The 19,823-nt window shown below is 40.1% G+C and overlaps 1 protein-coding gene across 1 annotated transcript; it reads right to left on the bottom strand.

Moving 5' to 3' along the window:
- Positions 1 to 10,722: 10,722 nt before the first annotated feature.
- Positions 10,723 to 15,131, bottom strand: LOC311119835 (uncharacterized protein). The gene is made up of 2 exons (XM_084194496.1): positions 14,971 to 15,131; positions 10,723 to 13,592 (listed from the first exon to the last, which is right to left on the bottom strand). The coding sequence occupies exon 2, from the start codon at positions 13,384 to 13,386 to the stop codon at positions 11,674 to 11,676; it is 1,713 nt and encodes a 570-aa protein (XP_084050622.1). The 5' UTR covers positions 13,387 to 13,592; positions 14,971 to 15,131; the 3' UTR covers positions 10,723 to 11,673.
- Positions 15,132 to 19,823: the final 4,692 nt, after the last annotated feature.

The following is a 19,823-nucleotide window of genomic DNA, read 5'->3' as shown; positions in this document are numbered from 1 at the left end:
GAGAAAATAGCTAACAATTGAAGTGAAAACAACCGACCATTAGAAGTGATAGTGAATAGTGGAAAAACTTATCTGTGTTCAGCCTAAAGAGGTTAAACATCTCACTATGTGAAATTGACTAATTAGGATAGGGATTTGAGGTAGTAAACAGCTAATTACTCTTAGGGAACCAATGGAGCTCTGCTATAAAAATCAAAGAGAAATTAAAATAGACATACTAATATTAGGACATAAATCTGTTGCAGTGTTGGGAAGAGATGCATTGTTTAAATTGAATTGTACAATAAGACGTACACTAGACGACTGGGTTTTTGGGAATCACTTGCTTAAAAAGATAATATCATAGGAAGGATGATAATCTATTAGACACTGTCTGAAAAAGTTAAAAGGGGTGACTACTGTTCTGGGTTACATTCTTACACTAAGAGATTTCAGGCTAGGCTAAAAGGTGTTTAGTCGTTTGCCAAGTCTGTGTGTAAAAAGTCAGAAACAGGTGGGGATTTTCTCAATCACATATTCTAAAATTTGGTGGTAAAGGGATTTTGTGAATAAATCAGTGGAAAAGGTTTTTAAAAGGTTAGGTGTATTTTTTATTAAAAAAGTTAGGAGAACTAGGTTGAAGGAACTCTAAGACAGTAAGCTAAGTTTCAAAGTTAGTAGTAAGAGAGAGAGAACAATGGTGAAGGACATTTTAGAGTAGGGAGATCAAGGTAATTATAGATGTATTTTTATAATCAAAAGTTTGAAAGTTAGGAATTAGGGATAGGACTGAGAGTTGGGAAAAAGTGACACTAGTGGTGATAGATGGAAGTACAAGCAAAGACAACTTTTCTTTGGGGAAAATACTTATTAGAGATAATTATGGAGAAGAAGTATACTTATCTAGTGCAAGCATTAGAATTTGTTCCGGTTAAGAATTATTGGTTAAAGGGCTATGTAATTCATAAAGTAACGCTTATAATGGAAGAGTTTAGGTCTGTTGTAGCCTTCACAGTCATTGAGGGAGTTCAGGAGGAGTAGATTACAGTAATCACTCAACAGTAGATAATACACATAGGATATTGGGAACTTTCGCACTAGAAGTAATTAAGGTTAATACATCAACTACTTTAATGGTAACTTTGGAAGGGATTAATGATACGATGGCAATAAGCAAATGTAGGAAGTATGACACCGACAACAACTTTTCTGAAATTAAAGGGGGTAGCAAGAAGGACTTAAAATAGGAGAGCAGATAGTAGTAGAGAGAATATAGATTCATCATGGAGGACAGGATGAGGTCTTTGATTTTAATGACAGACAAGGAGAGGTATCTGCAGTACCGCTCGTTAGGGGAGAGAGAAACTAAAGGGAGTGGTTTGATTCTTCTGTTGTGAAGATTAGAGGTAGGAATCTTTGGTTCCAGCAGCTCATTCTGTAATATCAGTGAGGAATTTTGAGGGTCCAAGTCTGGTGAGAATTCCAGAACCAAACATGTTAGAGACGGTCGTTCGACCTCTATCAAGTATGTGTCAATCTTATGCGTTGTCATGACTGTGGTATCAGCAATAATCAGTAACAGATAAAATAATGTCGTTGTCAAAACATTTGTTTAAGCCTAGGGGTTAGGTAGTATTGGGTTAAGTGAATTAACTTGTGTGCATTTGTTAGATGGGAAGTAAAATCAGGTAACAGCGTAACTGAAGCATTTGAGGTGTAACCATTGAGGGTTAAAAGTTGTTTTTGTTCTAATAAAACATATGAGGTAAGGGGTATGTTTATGGGAATATCAGATTGTGATGTTATATGATAACTTTGGGTAGCATGACCTTAAGGGTAGTAATGAGAAATATGTTACTTTTTATGTACCAGGTAGTAAGAACAGCAGGACTTTGATGGTTAAAAGATTAGCTTTTGCCTGACAATGTGACTATGGAGAATTTTAGAGATATTTGGAGGGTTTGTGGTGATAAAGTATATATTCTTACATTATGGATGGACAGGATGTTGTTACATGTCAACGTTGAAGCTTCCATATGAAGTTTTTACCATTATAAGAGGGGTAGCACCGGACACAGAAATCTGAAGCTATATTTGAAATTGGATGAAAGGGTGACATGGCTACATGTCATAGTCTTCAAGCCTATCATTGAAGGATGAATCTAAGGGAGAAGGGGGGACTTTTTCCATGGTATGGTGTAACATTTGGGAAGATCATATTGATAATATTAGGTATACAGATAGTTCAGATATTATCACTAGGGGTATATATGCATTGAAGGATATAAGGGATGCGTTTGGGAGATCTGAGAGGATTTGGTTGCAAGATCAATTAGGCCAGTAGGGGCAGTGATGGGTTACATTTTAATGGCAGCTTTGATAACACTGTGTGTGATGTTTGTAAGTTGTTACTGACCTTTGAGAAAGCTATGATATTGAGATAGGTTGGAGAGTGATGCCTGGAGACAACACTCAGATGCCGTTGTTGATTGTTCCTGATCTGGATGAAGATGGACCAGTGGAACTGAATGGATAAATATCATTTTTGATTATTTGATGATTTTTCAAAAAAAAATTCAATATTGGGGTGATGTTGGTATGATTTTATGAATCAAGGGGGGAATAGGTTAATGTGATTCATGCATCATTTATATATCATTTTTATAGTCTTAGTTGATATTGATGGTCAATTTGAAAGTGTTGTTTTGCAAAAGATACTGTTTGGTTTTTTCTTTTCTTCCAGAAGCATTTGGGGGAACATATGGAGATTGAAATACTCAAACAAGGACAATATGAAGGGACAGTATGACTGGAGGAGATGAAACAAGGAGGGTGTGGCCGATTCCATCATCAACAGTCCATTGGAAGTCGAGACTACGGGGAGATGAAGTGTAGTGGACAACATTCCAGTGTCTGCAATGAAATATAGACATGTGTAATACATAATTGTGTCATATTCTTAGGGATTAATTTTTGTAGAATGATGTTTGATGTTATTGAATACATGTGAGGATCTTAGATGTTTTTGTTTATTTCGTGAATGTTTAGGGACAGAGAGGCTAGGTAGGGAGAGTTTCACTGTAAGGTCCAATGGGTTGACCAGCCTTACAATGGATATTTATTGGATAGGAGTTTGTTTGCAGGGGCTTACATGTGTATTTAATTGCATCATAGTTTCAAATGCATTTGAATGGTTTATGAGTTTATCTGGAGTACCGAGGTGGTTGCCTGGGGCAGAGGGACCGTAAGAGAATTTTACTGTCTTGATATGGAGGGAAGGTTGCCGGACAGTTTTTCGCTCTTACACTCCATAAAGATTTGTTCATATTTCATAGTAATGTATTCATACTTCATAAACAGTTGTTCATATTTCATAGAAAGGTATTTACACTCTAGAGGAGAATGTTTTTGGTTTAATGTTAAAGATACTCAATAAGATCAATGGTTACTTGTCATAATCCTATTCTGTTTGGTTTCGAGACTTTTAGTTTTGTCTCGAAGGGGGGAATATGTAGTGTATTAAGATTATGTCTTTGTTAAATGTTTTTCATGAAGAAATGGAATGTTGGTTATGTTAGTATCAAAAGGGAATGTTGAGTGTAATGTCACATACAACAGACAGGAAGTGTGTTGTAGACAGGGGAGACTGGTGATTGGCCAGAAGAGGGAGCCCATCTTTTTGCATTGTTTATAAATAGGGGTAAACGAAGAAGAGAGGTCAGAGCAGCCATTAGAATTGGAGGACACTGCTCTCCAGACCTCGCGAGTCTGTAAACTTATGCTGTAAGCTTGTGATAATGAATAAAGACTTCTAATCAAGTTACCGCGTAAGCAGACTTCTTTGTTTGACAGCAATAGCCACCAGCAGCTGACGCGACACGACAGGTTCTATCTGAAACCGAAAAGGTTCTATCTGGAACCGAAAAGGGTTATCTTATGGAAAAGCCGAAGAACCCTTTAAGGTTCTAGGTAGCACCTTTATTTTCTCAACGTCAACACTTCAACCGTTAAAAGAAATTGTCAAGGCGCATCACCATGGCGTTGATGAATTGTGTGACGTCATTGCGTCAGCAATCCACAAGACTGACATAAGGACATTTGGAGTTCCTGGCATTACTTGTTTGGTTTCTAACTGTTAGAGCGGATAGCTGCATCCCAAATGTCAACCGACATACTGTACCAGTCAAAAGTTTGGACACACCTACTCATTCCATTTTTTTTTTTTACTATTTTGTACATGGTATAATAATAGTGAAGGCATCAAAACTATGAAATCATGTAGTAACCAAAAAAGTGTTATATTTTAGATTCTTCAAAGTAGCCACCCTTTGCCTTGATGACAGCTTTGCACACTCTTGGCATTCTCTCAACCAGCTTCATGAGGTAGTCACCTGGAATGCATTTCAATTAACAGGTGTGCCTTGGTAAAAGTTAATTTGTGGAATTTCTTTCCTCCTTAATGTGTTTGAGCCAATCAGTTGTTTTGTGACAAGGTAGGGGTGGTATACAGAAAATAGCTCTATTTGGTAAAAGACCAAGTCCATATTTTGGCAAGAACAGCTCAAATAAGCAAAGAGAAACGACAGTCCATCATTACTTTAAGAAGTGAAGGTCAGTCAATCCGGAAAATGTCAAGAACTTTTAAATTTCTTCAAGTGCAGTCGCAAAAACCATCAAGCGCTATGATGAAACTGGCTCTCATGAGGACCCCCACAGGAAAGGAAGACCCAGAGTTACCTCTGCTGCAAAGGGTAAATTCATTAGAGTTAACTGCACCTCAGATTGCAGCCCAAATACATGCTTCACAGACAGATCTCAACATCAACTGTTCAGAGGAGACTGTGAATCAGGCCTTCATGGTCGAATTGCTGCAAAGAAACCACTACTAAAGGACACCAATATTAAGAAGAGACTTGCTTGGGCCAAGAAACATGAGCAATGGACATTAGACGGGTGGAAATCTGTCCTTTGGTCTGATGAGTCCAGATTTTTGGTTCCAACCGCCGTGTCTTTGTGAGACGCAGAGTTGGTGAACGGATGATCTCCCCATGTGTGGTAGCCACCATGAAGCATGGAGGAGGAGGTGTGGGGGTGCTTTGCTGGTGACGCTGTGATTTATTTAGAATTCAAGGCACACTTAACCAGCATGGCTACCACAGCATTCTGCAGCGATACGCCATCCCATCTGGTTTGCTCTTAGTGGGACTATAATTTGTTTTTCAACAAGTCAATGACCTAAAACACACCTCCAGGATGTATAAGGGCTATTTGACCAAGAAGAAGAGTGATGGAGTGCTGCATCAGATGACCTGGCCTCCACAATCACCCGACCTCAACCCAATTGAGATGGTTTGGGATGAGTCGGACGGCAGATTGAAGCATATGTGGGAACTCCTTCAAGACTGTTGAAAAAGCATTTCTCATGAAGCTGGTTGAGAGAATGCCAAGAGTGTGCAAAGCTGTCTTCAAGGCAAAGGGTGGCTACTTTGAAGAATCTAAAAGATATTTAGATTTGTTTAACACTTTTTTAGTTACTTCATGATTCCATGTGTTATTTCATAGCTTTGATGTCTTCACTATTATTCTACAATGTAGAAAAAAGTAAAAATAAAGAAAAACACTTGAATGAGTAGGTGTATCCAAACTTTTGACAGGTACTGTATAGGGAATAGGATGCCATTTCAGACAGACTATTTGTAGGTCTATTCTAGTCTGGTGAATGGATGTGATGTTTAAATCACTGTGTACATTTATTATTAGGCCTCATTAAATAAAGCTGATTATATTGTGTTATTTAATACATGGAGCGTACTTAGTGAAATAGAGCCCAGTATATACTTTGGTTTAAAAAGGGATAGTTTAACCCAAAATCAATCTCATTATAAATTAGATTGTATTTTACAAAAGCATTTGACAAAAAATCCAAACAATTATAATATTAATTGCAAGATGTGTATTAAGGGCCCGATTCAGACTTGAGATACAATGAGGGGAAAAAAGTATTTGATCCCCTGCTGATTTTGTATGTTTGCCCACTGACAAAGACATGATCATTCTATAATTTGAATGGTAGGTTTATTTGAACAGTGAGAGACAGAATAACAACAAAGAAATCCAGAAAAACGCATGTCAAAAATGTTATAAAATGATTTGCATTTTAATGAGGGAAATAAGTATTTGACCCCTCTGCAAAACATGACTTAGTACTTGGTGGCAAAACCCTTGTTGGCAATCACAGAGGTCAGACGTTTCTTGTAGTTGGCCACCAGGTTTGCACACATCTCAGGAGGGATTTTGTCCCACTCCTCTTTGCAGATCTTCTCCAAGTCATTAAGGTTTCGAGGCTGACGTTTGGCAACTCGAACCTTCAGCTCCCTCCACATATTTTCTATGGGATTAAGGTCTGGAGACTGGCTAGACCACTCCAGGACCTTAATGTGCTTCTTCTTGATCCACTCCTTTGTTGCCTTGGCCGTGTGTTTTGGGTCATTGTCATGCTGGAATACCCATCCACGACCCATTTTCAATGCCCTGGCTGAGGGAAGGAGGTTCTCACCCAAGATTTGACGGTACATGTCCCCGTCCATCGTCCCTTTGATGCGGTGAAGTTGTCCTGTCCCCTTAGCAGAAAAACACCCCCAAAGCATAATGTTTCCACCTCCATGTTTGACAGTGGGGATGGTGTTCTTGTGGTCATAGGCAGCATTCCTCCTCCTCCAAACACGGCAAGTTGAGTTGATGCCAAAGAGCTCGATTTTGGTCCCATCTGACCACAACACTTTCACCCAGTTCTCCTCTGAATCATTCAGATGTCCATTGGCAAACTTCAGACGGGCCTGTATATGTGCTTTCTTGAGCAGGGGGACCTTGCGGGCGCTGCAGGATTTCAGTCCTTCACGGTGTAGTGTGTTACCAATTGTTTTCTTGGTGACTATGGTCCCAGCTGCCTTGAGATCATTGACAAGATCGTCCCGTGTAGTTCTGGGCTGATTCCTCACCGTTCTCATGATCATTGCAACTCCACGAGGTGAGATCTTGCATGGAGCCCCAGGCTGAGGGAGATTGACAGTTATTTTGTGTTTCTTCCATTTGCGAATAATCGCACCAACTGTTGTCACCTTCTCACCAAGCTGCTTGGCGATGGTCTTGTAGCCCATTCAAGCCTTGTGTAGGTCTACAATCTTGTCCCTGACATCCTTGGAGAGCTCTTTGGTCTTGGCCATGGTGGAGAGTTTGGAATCTGATTGATTGATTGCTTCTGTGGACAGGTGTTTTTTATACAGGTAACAAGCTGAGATTAGGAGCACTCCTTTTAAGAGTGTGCTCCTAATCTCAGCTCATTACCTGTATAAAAGACACCTGGGAGCCAGAAATCTTTCTGATTGAGAGGGGGTCAAATACTTATTTCCCTCATTAAAATGCAAATCAATTTATAACATTTTTGACATGCGTTTTTCTGGATTTTTTTGTTGCTATTCTGTCTCTCACTGTTCAAATAAACCTACCATTAAAATGATAGACTGATCATTTCTTTGTCAGTGGGCAAATGTACAAAATCAGCAGGGGATCAAATACTTTTTTCCCTCACTGTATGTAGACTTAACATGGACAAGTTAATAAAACATGGACATTAGGCAATATTTTGGGACTTAAATTGATGTTAAGTTCTCAAGTCTCAATAGGGTCCGACATGAACAACAGTGTGGGTGTATAGTCTTGTACATTAATGAAGTTACAGAAATTATTTCCCAGTTTGTTGTGCCATGACACTCTACAACATTATGGGCAACAGTTTCTTCTTGCTAAAACACACTCAAAAAGGTAAAAACAACCTTATCCAGAGCGACTTACAGTTAGTGAATACATTTTTTTTTTTATACTGGCCCCCCGTGGGAATCGAACACACAACCCTGGCGTTGCAAACGCCATGCTCTATCAACTGAGCTACATCCCTGCCGGCCATTCCTTCCCCTACCCTGGACAAATTGTGCGCCGCCCATGAGTGGACCCTATAGTATACTATATTAAACCCTATAGTATACTATATTAAACCCTATAGTATACTATATTAAAACCTATATACTTCAGTATACTATATTCATATTATATTAAATATATTATATTAGTAGTAATAATAAAAATAATATAAATATAAATACTTATTTCTTCTGTGCTGCCGACAGCGCAGCTTTTAAAGACAATTTTATAATCACATCAAGGTAAATGCTGCGGAGCTTGGCTTAAGTGTTATTGCCTTAAAAATAATGCAACTTTGATTGAATCCCAGGCAGAGTCATCTTATGTTCAGGTCTTCTGGTGTTCAGGGTGCATCCATAATGGAACCCTATTCCCTACATAGTGCACTAGAGCGAACAAGGTACCATTTGGGACGCAGGCAAGATCATCTTCTATTCAGGTCTGGTTGTAGTCTTCTTGGTTCTGGGTTTGTTGACTGTGCTATAGAGCACAGAGGGGTCCTCCTCAGCTACTTGTGCCGTAGGTCTGTTATGAAAGGAGATGCAACATGTCATTATCAATCTTCACTTCTGGGGTCTCATTTTAAGTAATCATGTAGATGTTAATACGTTTAAAACAAACAACTGCTGGTCTGCATAACAAGTAATTGATGCATTCCTAACTGTCAAGCACAAGTACCATCTAATAAAACATTTTTATTGAGATGTTGTAATGGCTGGACTTGCTCACCGGATGGCAGCACTGGGGGGGTTGAATTTCACAACATCATACTGGACATCCTCATCCTCTTTGTGGGGTTGAGGCAGTTGGACAGTGGAGTACAGAAGCACTTCCTGGTTATTGGAGCAATAGAGGTGGACATTGGCGTAGTGAACTTCACCCTGCTCGTCTGTGCTGCAGTAGGGGCCATGGCCATGCCTGAGACGTTGTCATACACTGGACTGAGTCTCCCTGGAGAGGAGAAACGACAGACAATAGAAGCATACATTGGGACTATTCCATTGGTTCCATTGTGCGAGGCAAGATTAATCGAACACTGATAAAAATATCTGAAAGAAAACAAATACTTTCTGACCTGAACTCACCTGTCCATTCCCTGCTGTGTCCCTTGTGTCAGATTTGGAGGCTTTCTTCATGTTTAAAAAAATAATAATTAATGAATGTATCATTGAATAACAATCAAGTTAGTAACAAATCAAAATGCTAAAGTGAAAGATAAGTCTTAGAAAGATGCTCACCTGAACCACATGAAGCCAGAGAGACAGAGGATGAGAACCACAACTACAATTCCTATAGATGCATTATTCTGTACTTCTGTCTGTCCCATCAGCTGCACTAAAACCTGGTAAAGGGTTTTACAATAAATATGTCTAGATCTTTTTGGAACAAATGTATTCTAGAAGAGGCCTCTGGTCCATACAAAAAACAACATATAAATAAAATTAGAAGCAGATGTTGTTGAGCAGATAATTTATTTAATTCATTGATCAATTGAATACATGAATACACACCTAGTATTGTTGAAACATTATACATTATACAATTATTTAATGGATAATAGGGGTTAATTAAATAAGATACAGCCCTGAATACCCCCACCCACATCAACATCCTCCTCTACACACAAAGGCTTCACTATGACATTTTCCATTATGACATTTGGCCATTTGGACGACACGTTTGTGCTTTCTGGTATTTTTTCAGCGACACTGAATGAGCAACGCTCTTTCAACAAAGACAGGAGTAAGGTTTATCTCCAGCGTGTGAGAAGGAATTGAGTTTAATAAGCATACTGAGTAGAACATCGTTAGACACAGTCGCAAATAATTATATTTCTAAAGAGAAACGGGGCTGGCTGATAGACTTTAGTTCCTCGATCCCTGTTGCTGCCCAATACTCCAGTACAGTAGGTGGCCTCATGCACTATAACGTTGGATGCCAACCGCCGATAAACCCCACAGAAGATGATCTATTTTCATTGTTAGGGTGGCCACTTGAGTATCTAGTCATATGATGAATAATCTGACTTTCAAATCAGTGGATGTGAACAAGTGCAAACTTTGGGAGGAAGGAGAGATAATTAACTAATATCACAGATTCCTGATTATAAAATCCAAACCAGTTTTACCGTCAGATGTTTTTTGTCCAGCCATTTAAACCAAACACAGGAATGTGGAGGAGCAAAAATGATGAAGACTAGGCCTAGACATTTTATACAGCACAGCATACTGTTAAAAGGAAACCAGACTTACCGGGTCCATCATGGAAGCTATTGTTTCTTACTAAGACAATAAATGTGTAGGCTACAGTACATTTACTTTGTTTTCACAGGGTTGCCGGGAGAGAATTCCAGTCTCAAGGCTGCAACTGATGCACCCTTAGACCAGAGCAATCAAACATCTATTTAAATATCAAAACTCAATTACGTCATGATAACATAACGTCTCACATCTCATGTAGGCAAATCTTACTTCAGAAAGTTCCTGGATAAGATTTGACCTGATATATAAAAGTCGAGTAAAGTCAACAAAACCCCTTTCACTAAGAATACTATTGTCTGCTATCGTCTACTTTTACCTGACAGCAACTTGGAACAGAGTTCTATATTAGTCCAGATGTTCTCAAGGCTATTGTTGCATCTCCCACCCTGCAGCCTTAGAAACATAAAGATAGACAACAAACACACTTTATAACTGGTGAAAAACTACACCTGATACTTCAAGTAAGCAGATGTGTAGCAATGTAAGACACGTGTTTCTCTGTTGATTGTTTTAAACCTGTTTTATTCTCAGGACCATGACTATAACATTGAGTGTTGGGACACAGGGCAACAACATATCCTGGTCTCTTCTACATAATACAACTAAACATTTAAAAAAATACATATTTTAAAAAATGAATATGCAATCAGCAATGCAAAACAAGAAAACATGAAACCACATTGCAGATGTATGTTTTACAATGACATTTACATGCAAGCATTCGTTCTGAGTAACAAATCACCAATAAAAAGTAGAATGGTAAGGTATAAGATATTATCAAGTGTATTTCCAGAGTGAAGAGAGAGAAGTTTGGTAGGAGACCTTACTGGCTGTGAGAAAACAGAAGAATGTGATGTCTGTGGTTGACATGACCTATAAATACTGATGGGCAGAGCTGGCTTCCTGCCCCCATGATGCCTCTTCCTAACAACCAACACATAATTCGATTCACAATAAAAATGTGTGAACATCTTGATGGAGCACAGTTAATATACAATAACGAAAGTTGAAAGATATCCCTATTAAAATACATTAAAATAAATTCAACAACATAATTTGACCATGCTAATAGGCCTATGGCTTCTGTACTTCCGTATGTCCCATCAGCTACACTAAAACCTGGTGAAGGGATTTACAATAAATATGAGGCCTATGCGCCTTATCAAAAATAGATTATTATTAAAGTTTTTTTAAACAATGTGATTAGCAGACGTTGTTGAGCAGATAATGGATTTAATTTATTGAATACACACCTAGTATTGCTGAAACATTATTCTACATTATACAATTATTTAATGGATAATAGGAGTTAATTAAAAAAGATACAGCTCTGAACACCCCCACCCCACCACACACACACACACAGCACTCCTACTAAGAGACTCTTGATACAAATGGATCCAGAGCTGCATATTATGCTACACAGGTTACCATGGTAATCAGACTTAGAAAACTGTTAGAGAATAGGAGATAGATTACTCTTTACATTTTCTATTGAAACTTTATTTAGGGATCTGGAACCGGTGCAGGAGAGGAGGGAGATAAAAATACATGTTTGTTCTTTCTGGTGTTTTTTCAGAGACCCTGAATGAGCAAAGATCTTTCCACATAGACAGGAGTAAGGTTTCTCTCCAGTGTGTGTTAGCTGGTGTGTTGTCAGGTGTCCTGAATTCCTGAAACTCTTCCCACACTGATCACAGCTATAAGGCTTCTCCCCTGTGTGTATGCATTGGTGTATAGTCAGGTGTCCTGAATTCCTGAAACTCTTCCCACACTGATCACAGCTATAAGGCTTCTCTCCTGTGTGTATGCGTTGGTGTATAGTCAGGTGTCCTGAATTCCTGAAACTCTTCCCACACTGATCACAGCCATAAGGCTTCTCTCCTGTGTGTATGCGTTGGTGTGTAGTCAGGGATCCTGAATGATTGAAGATCTTCCCACACTGATCACAGCTATAAGGCTTCTCTCCTGTGTGTATGCGTTGGTGTGTAATCAGGGATCCTGAATGATTGAAACTCTTCCCACACTGATCACAGCTATAAGGCTTCTCTCCTGTGTGTATGCGTTGGTGTGTAGTCAGGGATCCTGAATGATTGAAGCTCTTCCCACACTGATTACAGCTATAAGGCTTCTCTCCTGTGTGTATGCGTTGGTGTTTAGTCAGGTGTACTGATTGATTGAAGCTCTTCCCACACTGATCACAGCTATAAGGCTTCTCTCCTGTGTGTATGCGTTGGTGTGCAATCAGGGATCCTGAATGATTGAAGCTCTTCCCACACTGATCACAGCTATAAGGCTTCTCTCCTGTGTGTATGCGTTGGTGTGTAGTCAGGGATCCTGAACGATTGAAGCTCTTCCCACACTGATCACAGCTATAAGGCTTCTCTCCTGTGTGTGTGCGTTTGTGTATAGTCAGGGCTCCTGATTGATTGAAGCTTTTCCCACACTGATCACAGCTATAAGGCTTCTCTCCTGTGTGTATGCGTTGGTGTCTAGTCAGCTGTACTGATTCATTGAAGCTCTTCCCACACTGATCACAGCTATAAGGCTTCTCTCCTGTGTGTATGTGTTGGTGTGTATTCAGGGATCCTGAATGATTGAAGCTCTTCCGACACTGATCACAGCTATAAGGCTTCTCTCCTGTGTGTTTGCGTTGGTGTGTAATCAGGGATCCTGAATGATTGAAGCTCTTCCCACACTGATCACAGCTATAAGGCTTCTCTCCTGTGTGTATGCGTTGGTGTCTAGTCAGGTGTACTGATTCACTGAAGCTCTTCCCACACTGATCACAGTTATAAGGCTTCTCTCCTGTGTGTGTGCGTTGGTGTATAGTCAGGGCACCTGAATGATTGAAGCTCTTCCCACACTGATCACAGCTATAAGGCTTCTCTCCTGTGTGTATGCGTTGGTGTCTAGTCAGGGCACCTGAATGATTGAAGCTCTTCCCACACTGATCACAGCTATAAGGCTTCTCTCCTGTGTGTATGCGTTGGTGTCTAGTCAGGGCACCTGAATGATTGAAGCTCTTCCCACACTGATCACAGCTATAAGGCTTCTCTCCTGTGTGTATGCGTTGGTGTGTAGTCAGGTGTCCTGATTGATTGAAGCTCTTCCCACACTGATCACAGCTATAAGGCTTCTCTGCAGTGTGAATCCGCTCGTGAATCATCAACTCCGTCTGTTTAGAAAAACTCTTCCCACAGCCAGAGCAGCGGTGGGGAGGTTTCTTCCCTATACGTCTCTGCTTGTGTTTAGTGAGAGGTTCTGATCTGGAGTGACTCTTCTGGAGAGACGTCTTGTCAGAATCATGTTGTTGTTGAGCCTCCCCAGATGATAAGCCCTTCCCACTGAGAGAGCAATGGTTAGGGCTGTCCCCTGTGAAACAAAGATATTGAATAGCATGGACATCTGAAATCTACTTGATGGGACTTTGATAAATGCTGAAAATTGCCAATCAAAATAAACATACTACCACAGCGACCACGTTATTTTTTTAGAAGCATATTTGTTTCCGAATTCGGACAAGTAAACTATTTATAAGATGCATACTTTCACTTTTTCCAAACTCACTGCACTCGTGCAAAAGAAGGACGTTTTTGCGCTGCTCGTGCTAGCACATGAACAGATTGAATATGCCTACATGAATCTAATTAAGGCGTTTACGTGTCCTAATCATTCAAAAGATTGCTCAGAAAACCAGGTGTTTTTAACAGCGTTGCTTCGATTGTCACCTTAAGCCAATTAAGATAAGCAGAGTAAGGTGTTTACATGACTAATGCCATACTCAGCCTACTGCCATAACTAGTTTAATGTCAAATTATGAGTGTGCATGTAAACATACTCATTGTAAAGCCCTAGTTATTTTGTTACTTTGACAAAGTCATTTCTGAAGATTATTATGAATGTGATTAGTAATTCATTTACGTCCGTCCCTCATTTTTAAAGTCAACCCTGTTACATGAACTGAACTCTCGTTTTAATATGTTGAAACTATTCCTTAAAAAATATGTTTGCAAAAGAAACATTGAAAATCTAATAGTCAAATCATAGAGTAAAAGCAGGTGAGCTAGTCCTAATCTTTGTCAATTTTATTCTGTTTTGTGGTGGAAAACTGTGCAAGTAAACCCCTTCACCCATACATAGACAATCTAGAAATGTTTTAACAAGTACATTTTTTGTGAAGATTGCATTCAAAACAACCTTCCATTCCCTCTGTCACAAGCGGTTTTATGGCTGATTTAAAGGACTATTTCACCCATGTAATGCACTGGCTTTGTTGTTTTCAGCAGTCCCCTGTTACGTTCAACCATGTCACTTTATTTGGCACATAGCACTTAGAATAGTAATATTTTTATTCAATGTCTTGTGATTGGAAAACACATTTATGAAGTTGAACATGTGCTCTTTATGACCAAATGATAATTAGGTGGATTTTTTTTATATTTTTTTACTATGTTACACTTTTAAAAATGGGTCGAACTACCCAGATTTTCTCATCAATGTATAATTCATCAATTAATGACTAAAGTGCATAAAGATGGCAGACTTCTGATTTGATGTCATTGAAAATTGGGATCATGTTTACTGTGCTAATGACCATACCAAAAAAACTGTAAAGGAGAGCAATGTACAAAACAGTGAACTTAGCAAAACAAGGAATTTGTGGTAAGTACATGCGGGCCGCCATCTTTATGCACCTCCACTATTGTTACAGAAGAAGACTGTAGTGTAATCTACACACCATGGTTCTTACTTAATGAAATCAAATCTCCATCTTCCTTCTCTTCTCCTCCTCCTCTCTCAGTTCCACTCTGCCCCGGTGTTTTCCTGCAGTCGACCAGACCCTGCAGTAAAGCGGTACCGGGAGGCGTTTGACCTGGGGACTCTGGGAGGGTGGAGGGGAACGGGCTAGCTTTGTCCTGTTGGCCACAATAAATATTAAACAGTTCATCATTAAACCAAACATTTGATTAATTTAGTCTACACCTCTGATTGATTTGGGAGCATCCCTAGAATATCAAATTTTTCCTCAAATGTTCAATCATTCACAACTTCCCACAAATCTAATAGCATTGTGGTCCCATCTGATCTTGCCTCCTCCCGACTGCCTTTCATTTTTTAAGAATTTTATTTTATTGCCATTACATATTAGAAGGCAATTAATTATTGGAACATGGGTTGTCTCACCCCACAAAATGGGTTCTACAGAAAAGTTGGGAGCATGAACATGGACAGAATAAAAGCTTTGGATGGGTGGGTGATAACCAGGCGAGGCAGATGGGATTGTATGGTAGGGACTTTAGCCCCACGGTACCTATCCCTGTGAGTCCACCATGGCTACTCTCACCTCCAGTAGTTGATTTACAAGTGCTAGAGTGAGTACGGAAAGACAGGGAGGGGGTTGATCCATCTGTTGTTATTTAATAGGAAACTGTAAATCTTTTTAATTTTTGCCCATATATACAGATGGACCAAAAGACCCAAGGACAGGTAAGACTGGATCAGCCTTCGTTGAACAGGAAAGTGGGGTGGCTATCAGGAGACATATTATATTACATTCCACCTGGCTGTGAACAAGGAAGAGCTGATGGGCATACGGTTGGCCTTGCTGTGGGTTGAGGAAGTCAAGCCAGACAGAGTAGTTAAATGTTCTGACTCATGTGCTGTTGTTGAGTCTGCAATCAGTTAGCTCACATAGCAGACAAGGCCTGCTATATGAGGGAATTCAAATTCATGCCCGGGAGAGACAGATGGGTGTCCATATAAGCTTTGCTTAGGTCCCGGCCCATGTGGGGGTGGAAGGGAATGAGGAAGTAGATATGCTAGCTAAACAGGCCCTTAGGAGACAGGAGGTTAAGGTGCCAATGAGCAAGGCAGAGACTAAGGGAATGATATGGGCAGTGGTGGTGCAGAGATGGCAGGAACAGTGGAATAGTGACACTAAGTGCAGGCATCTATTCATTGTTGACATTTTAGTCATTTAGCAGAAACTCTGATCTAGAGCGACTTACAGGAGCAATTAGGGTTACTGCCGATAAACCCCACAGAATAAGATGTATTTTCATTGTGAGTTGCCACTTGAGTATATGGTCATACAGTGGCTTGCGAAGAGTATTCACCCCCCTTGGCATTTTTCCTATTTTGTTGCCTTACAACCTGGATTTAAAATGTATTTTCTGGGGGTTTGTTTGCCTACCACCCTTGAAGATGCAAGAAATAAGACAAAAAAACTGAAAACTTGAGCGTGCATAACTATTCACCCCCACAAATTGTATGAGGGACAATGGGGTAGAGGAATTGAGTTTGATGAGAATACTGAGTAGAACATCGATAGATACAGTCTCAAATATTTATATTTTTTAAGAGAAACGGGGATGTCATATAGGATTTAGTTCCTCGATCCCTGTCTCTGGCCCACACTCCAGTACAGTAGGTGGCGTAAAGTACCATAAAGTTAGATGACAACCGCTGATAAACCCCACAGAATAAGATGTATTTTAATTTTGAGAGGCCACTTCCGAGTATCTGGTCATATAATGGATAATCAGATTTTCAAATCAGTGGAGGTGAACAAGTGCACACTTTGGGAGGAAGGAGAGATCATTAAGTACTAGAAACAGATTCCTACGCATGATATAGTAGTAGGTTATCTTGCTGAAGGAAAAAAAAAATCCAACAAGTTGTAGTCTTTTTTTTGTTGTCCAGCCATTAACACGGAACAGAGGAATGTGGAGGATCAAATATGATAACAACTAGGCCTAGACATTTTATACAGCAGGCCTATACTGTTAAAAGGGAACCAGACTTACCGGATCCGTTGGGGAAGCTATTGTTTCTTCAGACATTCTGGCTCACACTGGCCATGCAATAGCAAAATACACAGCTATCTCGATTTAAGAGCTCATTGCAGAGATATTAGAGAAAGGAGGATCTAGGAATCTCATTCGTCAATGAATGGAGGAACGTATAACGCCTCACCCAGCAGACTGTAGAACAATCGCGTTCAGGTTGTCACTCTGGGTCACGCGGTTGCCAAACTAATCGTAACGCAATCCCTTCTCAGAGTCAGGGTATGAGTCCAGAAACCTGCATATTTTCCTCCACAGTAGGTCATGTCACGATTCCAAAGCTATACGATATTACAGAGAACAAGTAAATTATCTCACATATAGGAAATGATTTGCAATGAAGAAATTCGTCTCCTTCTTCGATGAGGTTTAACGGCGGTTGGCATCCAATTTGTTGCATTACCGCCACCTAGTAGACTGGAGTACAACTCCCTTATATTTTGTTTGAAAATTAAAATAAAGTAAAGAAATACCCTACCATCTAACACTACACTCACAAATTCAAAAATATTATTAATAATTAACACCACCCTACTCCACTAGTTACATATATTCATTCCTACCTCATGCCCTCAACCTGAAATGATAGGACATCACCACTTAACACTCCATGTTAACTCTTCTGATGTCAAGTCTCACACACCCAAATCCCTCTCTGCAGCTGCCACCACAATCTCAATTTTCTGTGACTTACGTTCCATCCCTGCAGTACAATGAATAACCATTGTTATAAATGCTAAAAATCTAATCTTACTGAAACATACACTACCGTTCAAAAGTTTGGGGTCACTTAGAAATGTCCTTGTTTTCGAAAGAAAATAAAAAAAGTTGTCCATTAAAATAACATCAAATTGCTCAGAAATACAGTGTAGACATTGTTATTGTTGTAAATGGCTATTGTAGCTGGAAACGGCTGATTTTCTATGGAATATCTACATAGGCGTACAGAGGCCCATTATCAGCAACCATCAGTCCTGTGTTCCAATGGCACGTTGTGTTTTCTAATCCAAGTTTATCATTTTAAAAGGCTAATTGATCATTAGAAAACCCTTTTGCAATTATGTTAGCACAGCTGAAAACTCTTGTGCTGATTAATGAAGCAATAAAAATGGCCTTCTTGAGACTAGTTGAGTTTCTGGAGCATCAGCAATTGTGGGTTCGATCACAGGCTCAAAATGGCCAGAAACGAAAAACTTTCTTCTGAAACTCGTCAGTCTATTCTTGTTCTGAGAAATGAAGGCAATTCTATGCGAGAAATTGCCAAGAAACTGAAGACTTCGTACAACGCTGTGTACTACTCCCTTCACAGAACGGCGCAAACTGGCTCTAACCAGACTAGAAAGAGGAGTGGGAGGCCCCGGTGCACAACTGAGCAAGAGGACAAATACATTAGTGTCTAGTTTGAGAAACAGACGCCTCACAGGTCCTCAACTGGCAGCTTCATTAAATAGTACCCGCAAAACACCAGTCTCAACGTCAACAGTGAAGAGGCGACTCCGGGATGCTGACCTTCTAGGCAGACTTGCAAAGAAAAAGTCCAGTGTCTGTGTTCTTTTGCCCATCTTCATCTTTTATTTTTATTGGCCAGTCTGAGATATGGCTATTTCTTTGCAACTCTGCCTAGAAGGTCAGCATCCCGGAGTCGCCTCTTCACTGTTGACGTTGAGACTGGTGCTTGTTGGCCTATCCCTCTGTATTGGTACATATCTACTACTCACCACTCCTCCCCCTTGACCCATCTTCCTCTACTTTCTTCACTGCCTTAGCATATGACAACTTCTTCACTACTCTTACCCTGGAAACCTCAACCTGCCTTTCTCGCACGGGACATTTCTGATCCCCAGCCCCATGGGCACCCCTACAATTAGCACATACCACTACTTTCCCCAATGCTACACATTCCTTTGTCTTATGCCCGTCTGCACTTTTCTAACACTTTGGAACCTCCCTCCTACACACTGCGGCCACATGCCCATAAGTTTGACACCTGTAACATCGTAATGTATTTGGCACATAAGCTCGTACAGGATAACATATCCTAAATTCACTTTGTCAGGCCACCCTGTTTGCATCGAACCAAACAACGAGCATCACAAACACCGGGAATCTTCCCCTTCAGTTGGTCAACTTTTACATTTACTGATACCCCAGTAATCACTCCTTTCAATGGCTCCCTTATCTTGAGAGCAAAACAATTCACAATTCTTTCCCCCATTTGTGTAAATCTGAGCGCCTTCTCCCTCTGACCAACGAAACACAAACAATTATCACTAGACCACTTCTGGTTACCCTCACCGATTCCACTGTACCCAACTCTGTTTTCACCCATCCTGAAACCACAAATGGATCAGCCAAAAGGCAAGGCTCCACTTTTTCCAAAAAATTCACTCCTACTGTCACAGACTCATCTTTATCCTGACCCTCTGTGCAAGCCTCGGGCTCCGAGTACTTCACCACACCTACCACCTCCGATACTTCACCCTCATTCCCTTCCATTTCTCCTCCTGTCTTCAGCTCACTTTGCTTACATTTCCTACCATTCTTCTTTAACAAACCTTCTCCCTTTTTCCCCTAATTTTTACCGACTCAAGCTCACAATCTTCCTCCCTCTCTCTCTTAGACCTCCTCTGCCTCTCTTTTCCACTCCATTCCTCCTCCGTCATCCAAGTATACGTCTCCTTATGATAATACTGCACTTCTCCTGACATACATCTGTTTCTTGCTTTATCAAGGAACGCCATTTACGAGGCTCTCCCAT

This window comes from Coregonus lavaretus (assembly GCF_964263955.1).
Source record: "Coregonus lavaretus genome assembly, contig: HAP1_SCAFFOLD_55, whole genome shotgun sequence".
NCBI lineage: Eukaryota > Metazoa > Chordata > Actinopteri > Salmoniformes > Salmonidae > Coregonus > Coregonus lavaretus.
This window is presented reverse-complemented; position numbering and strand designations above follow the sequence as displayed.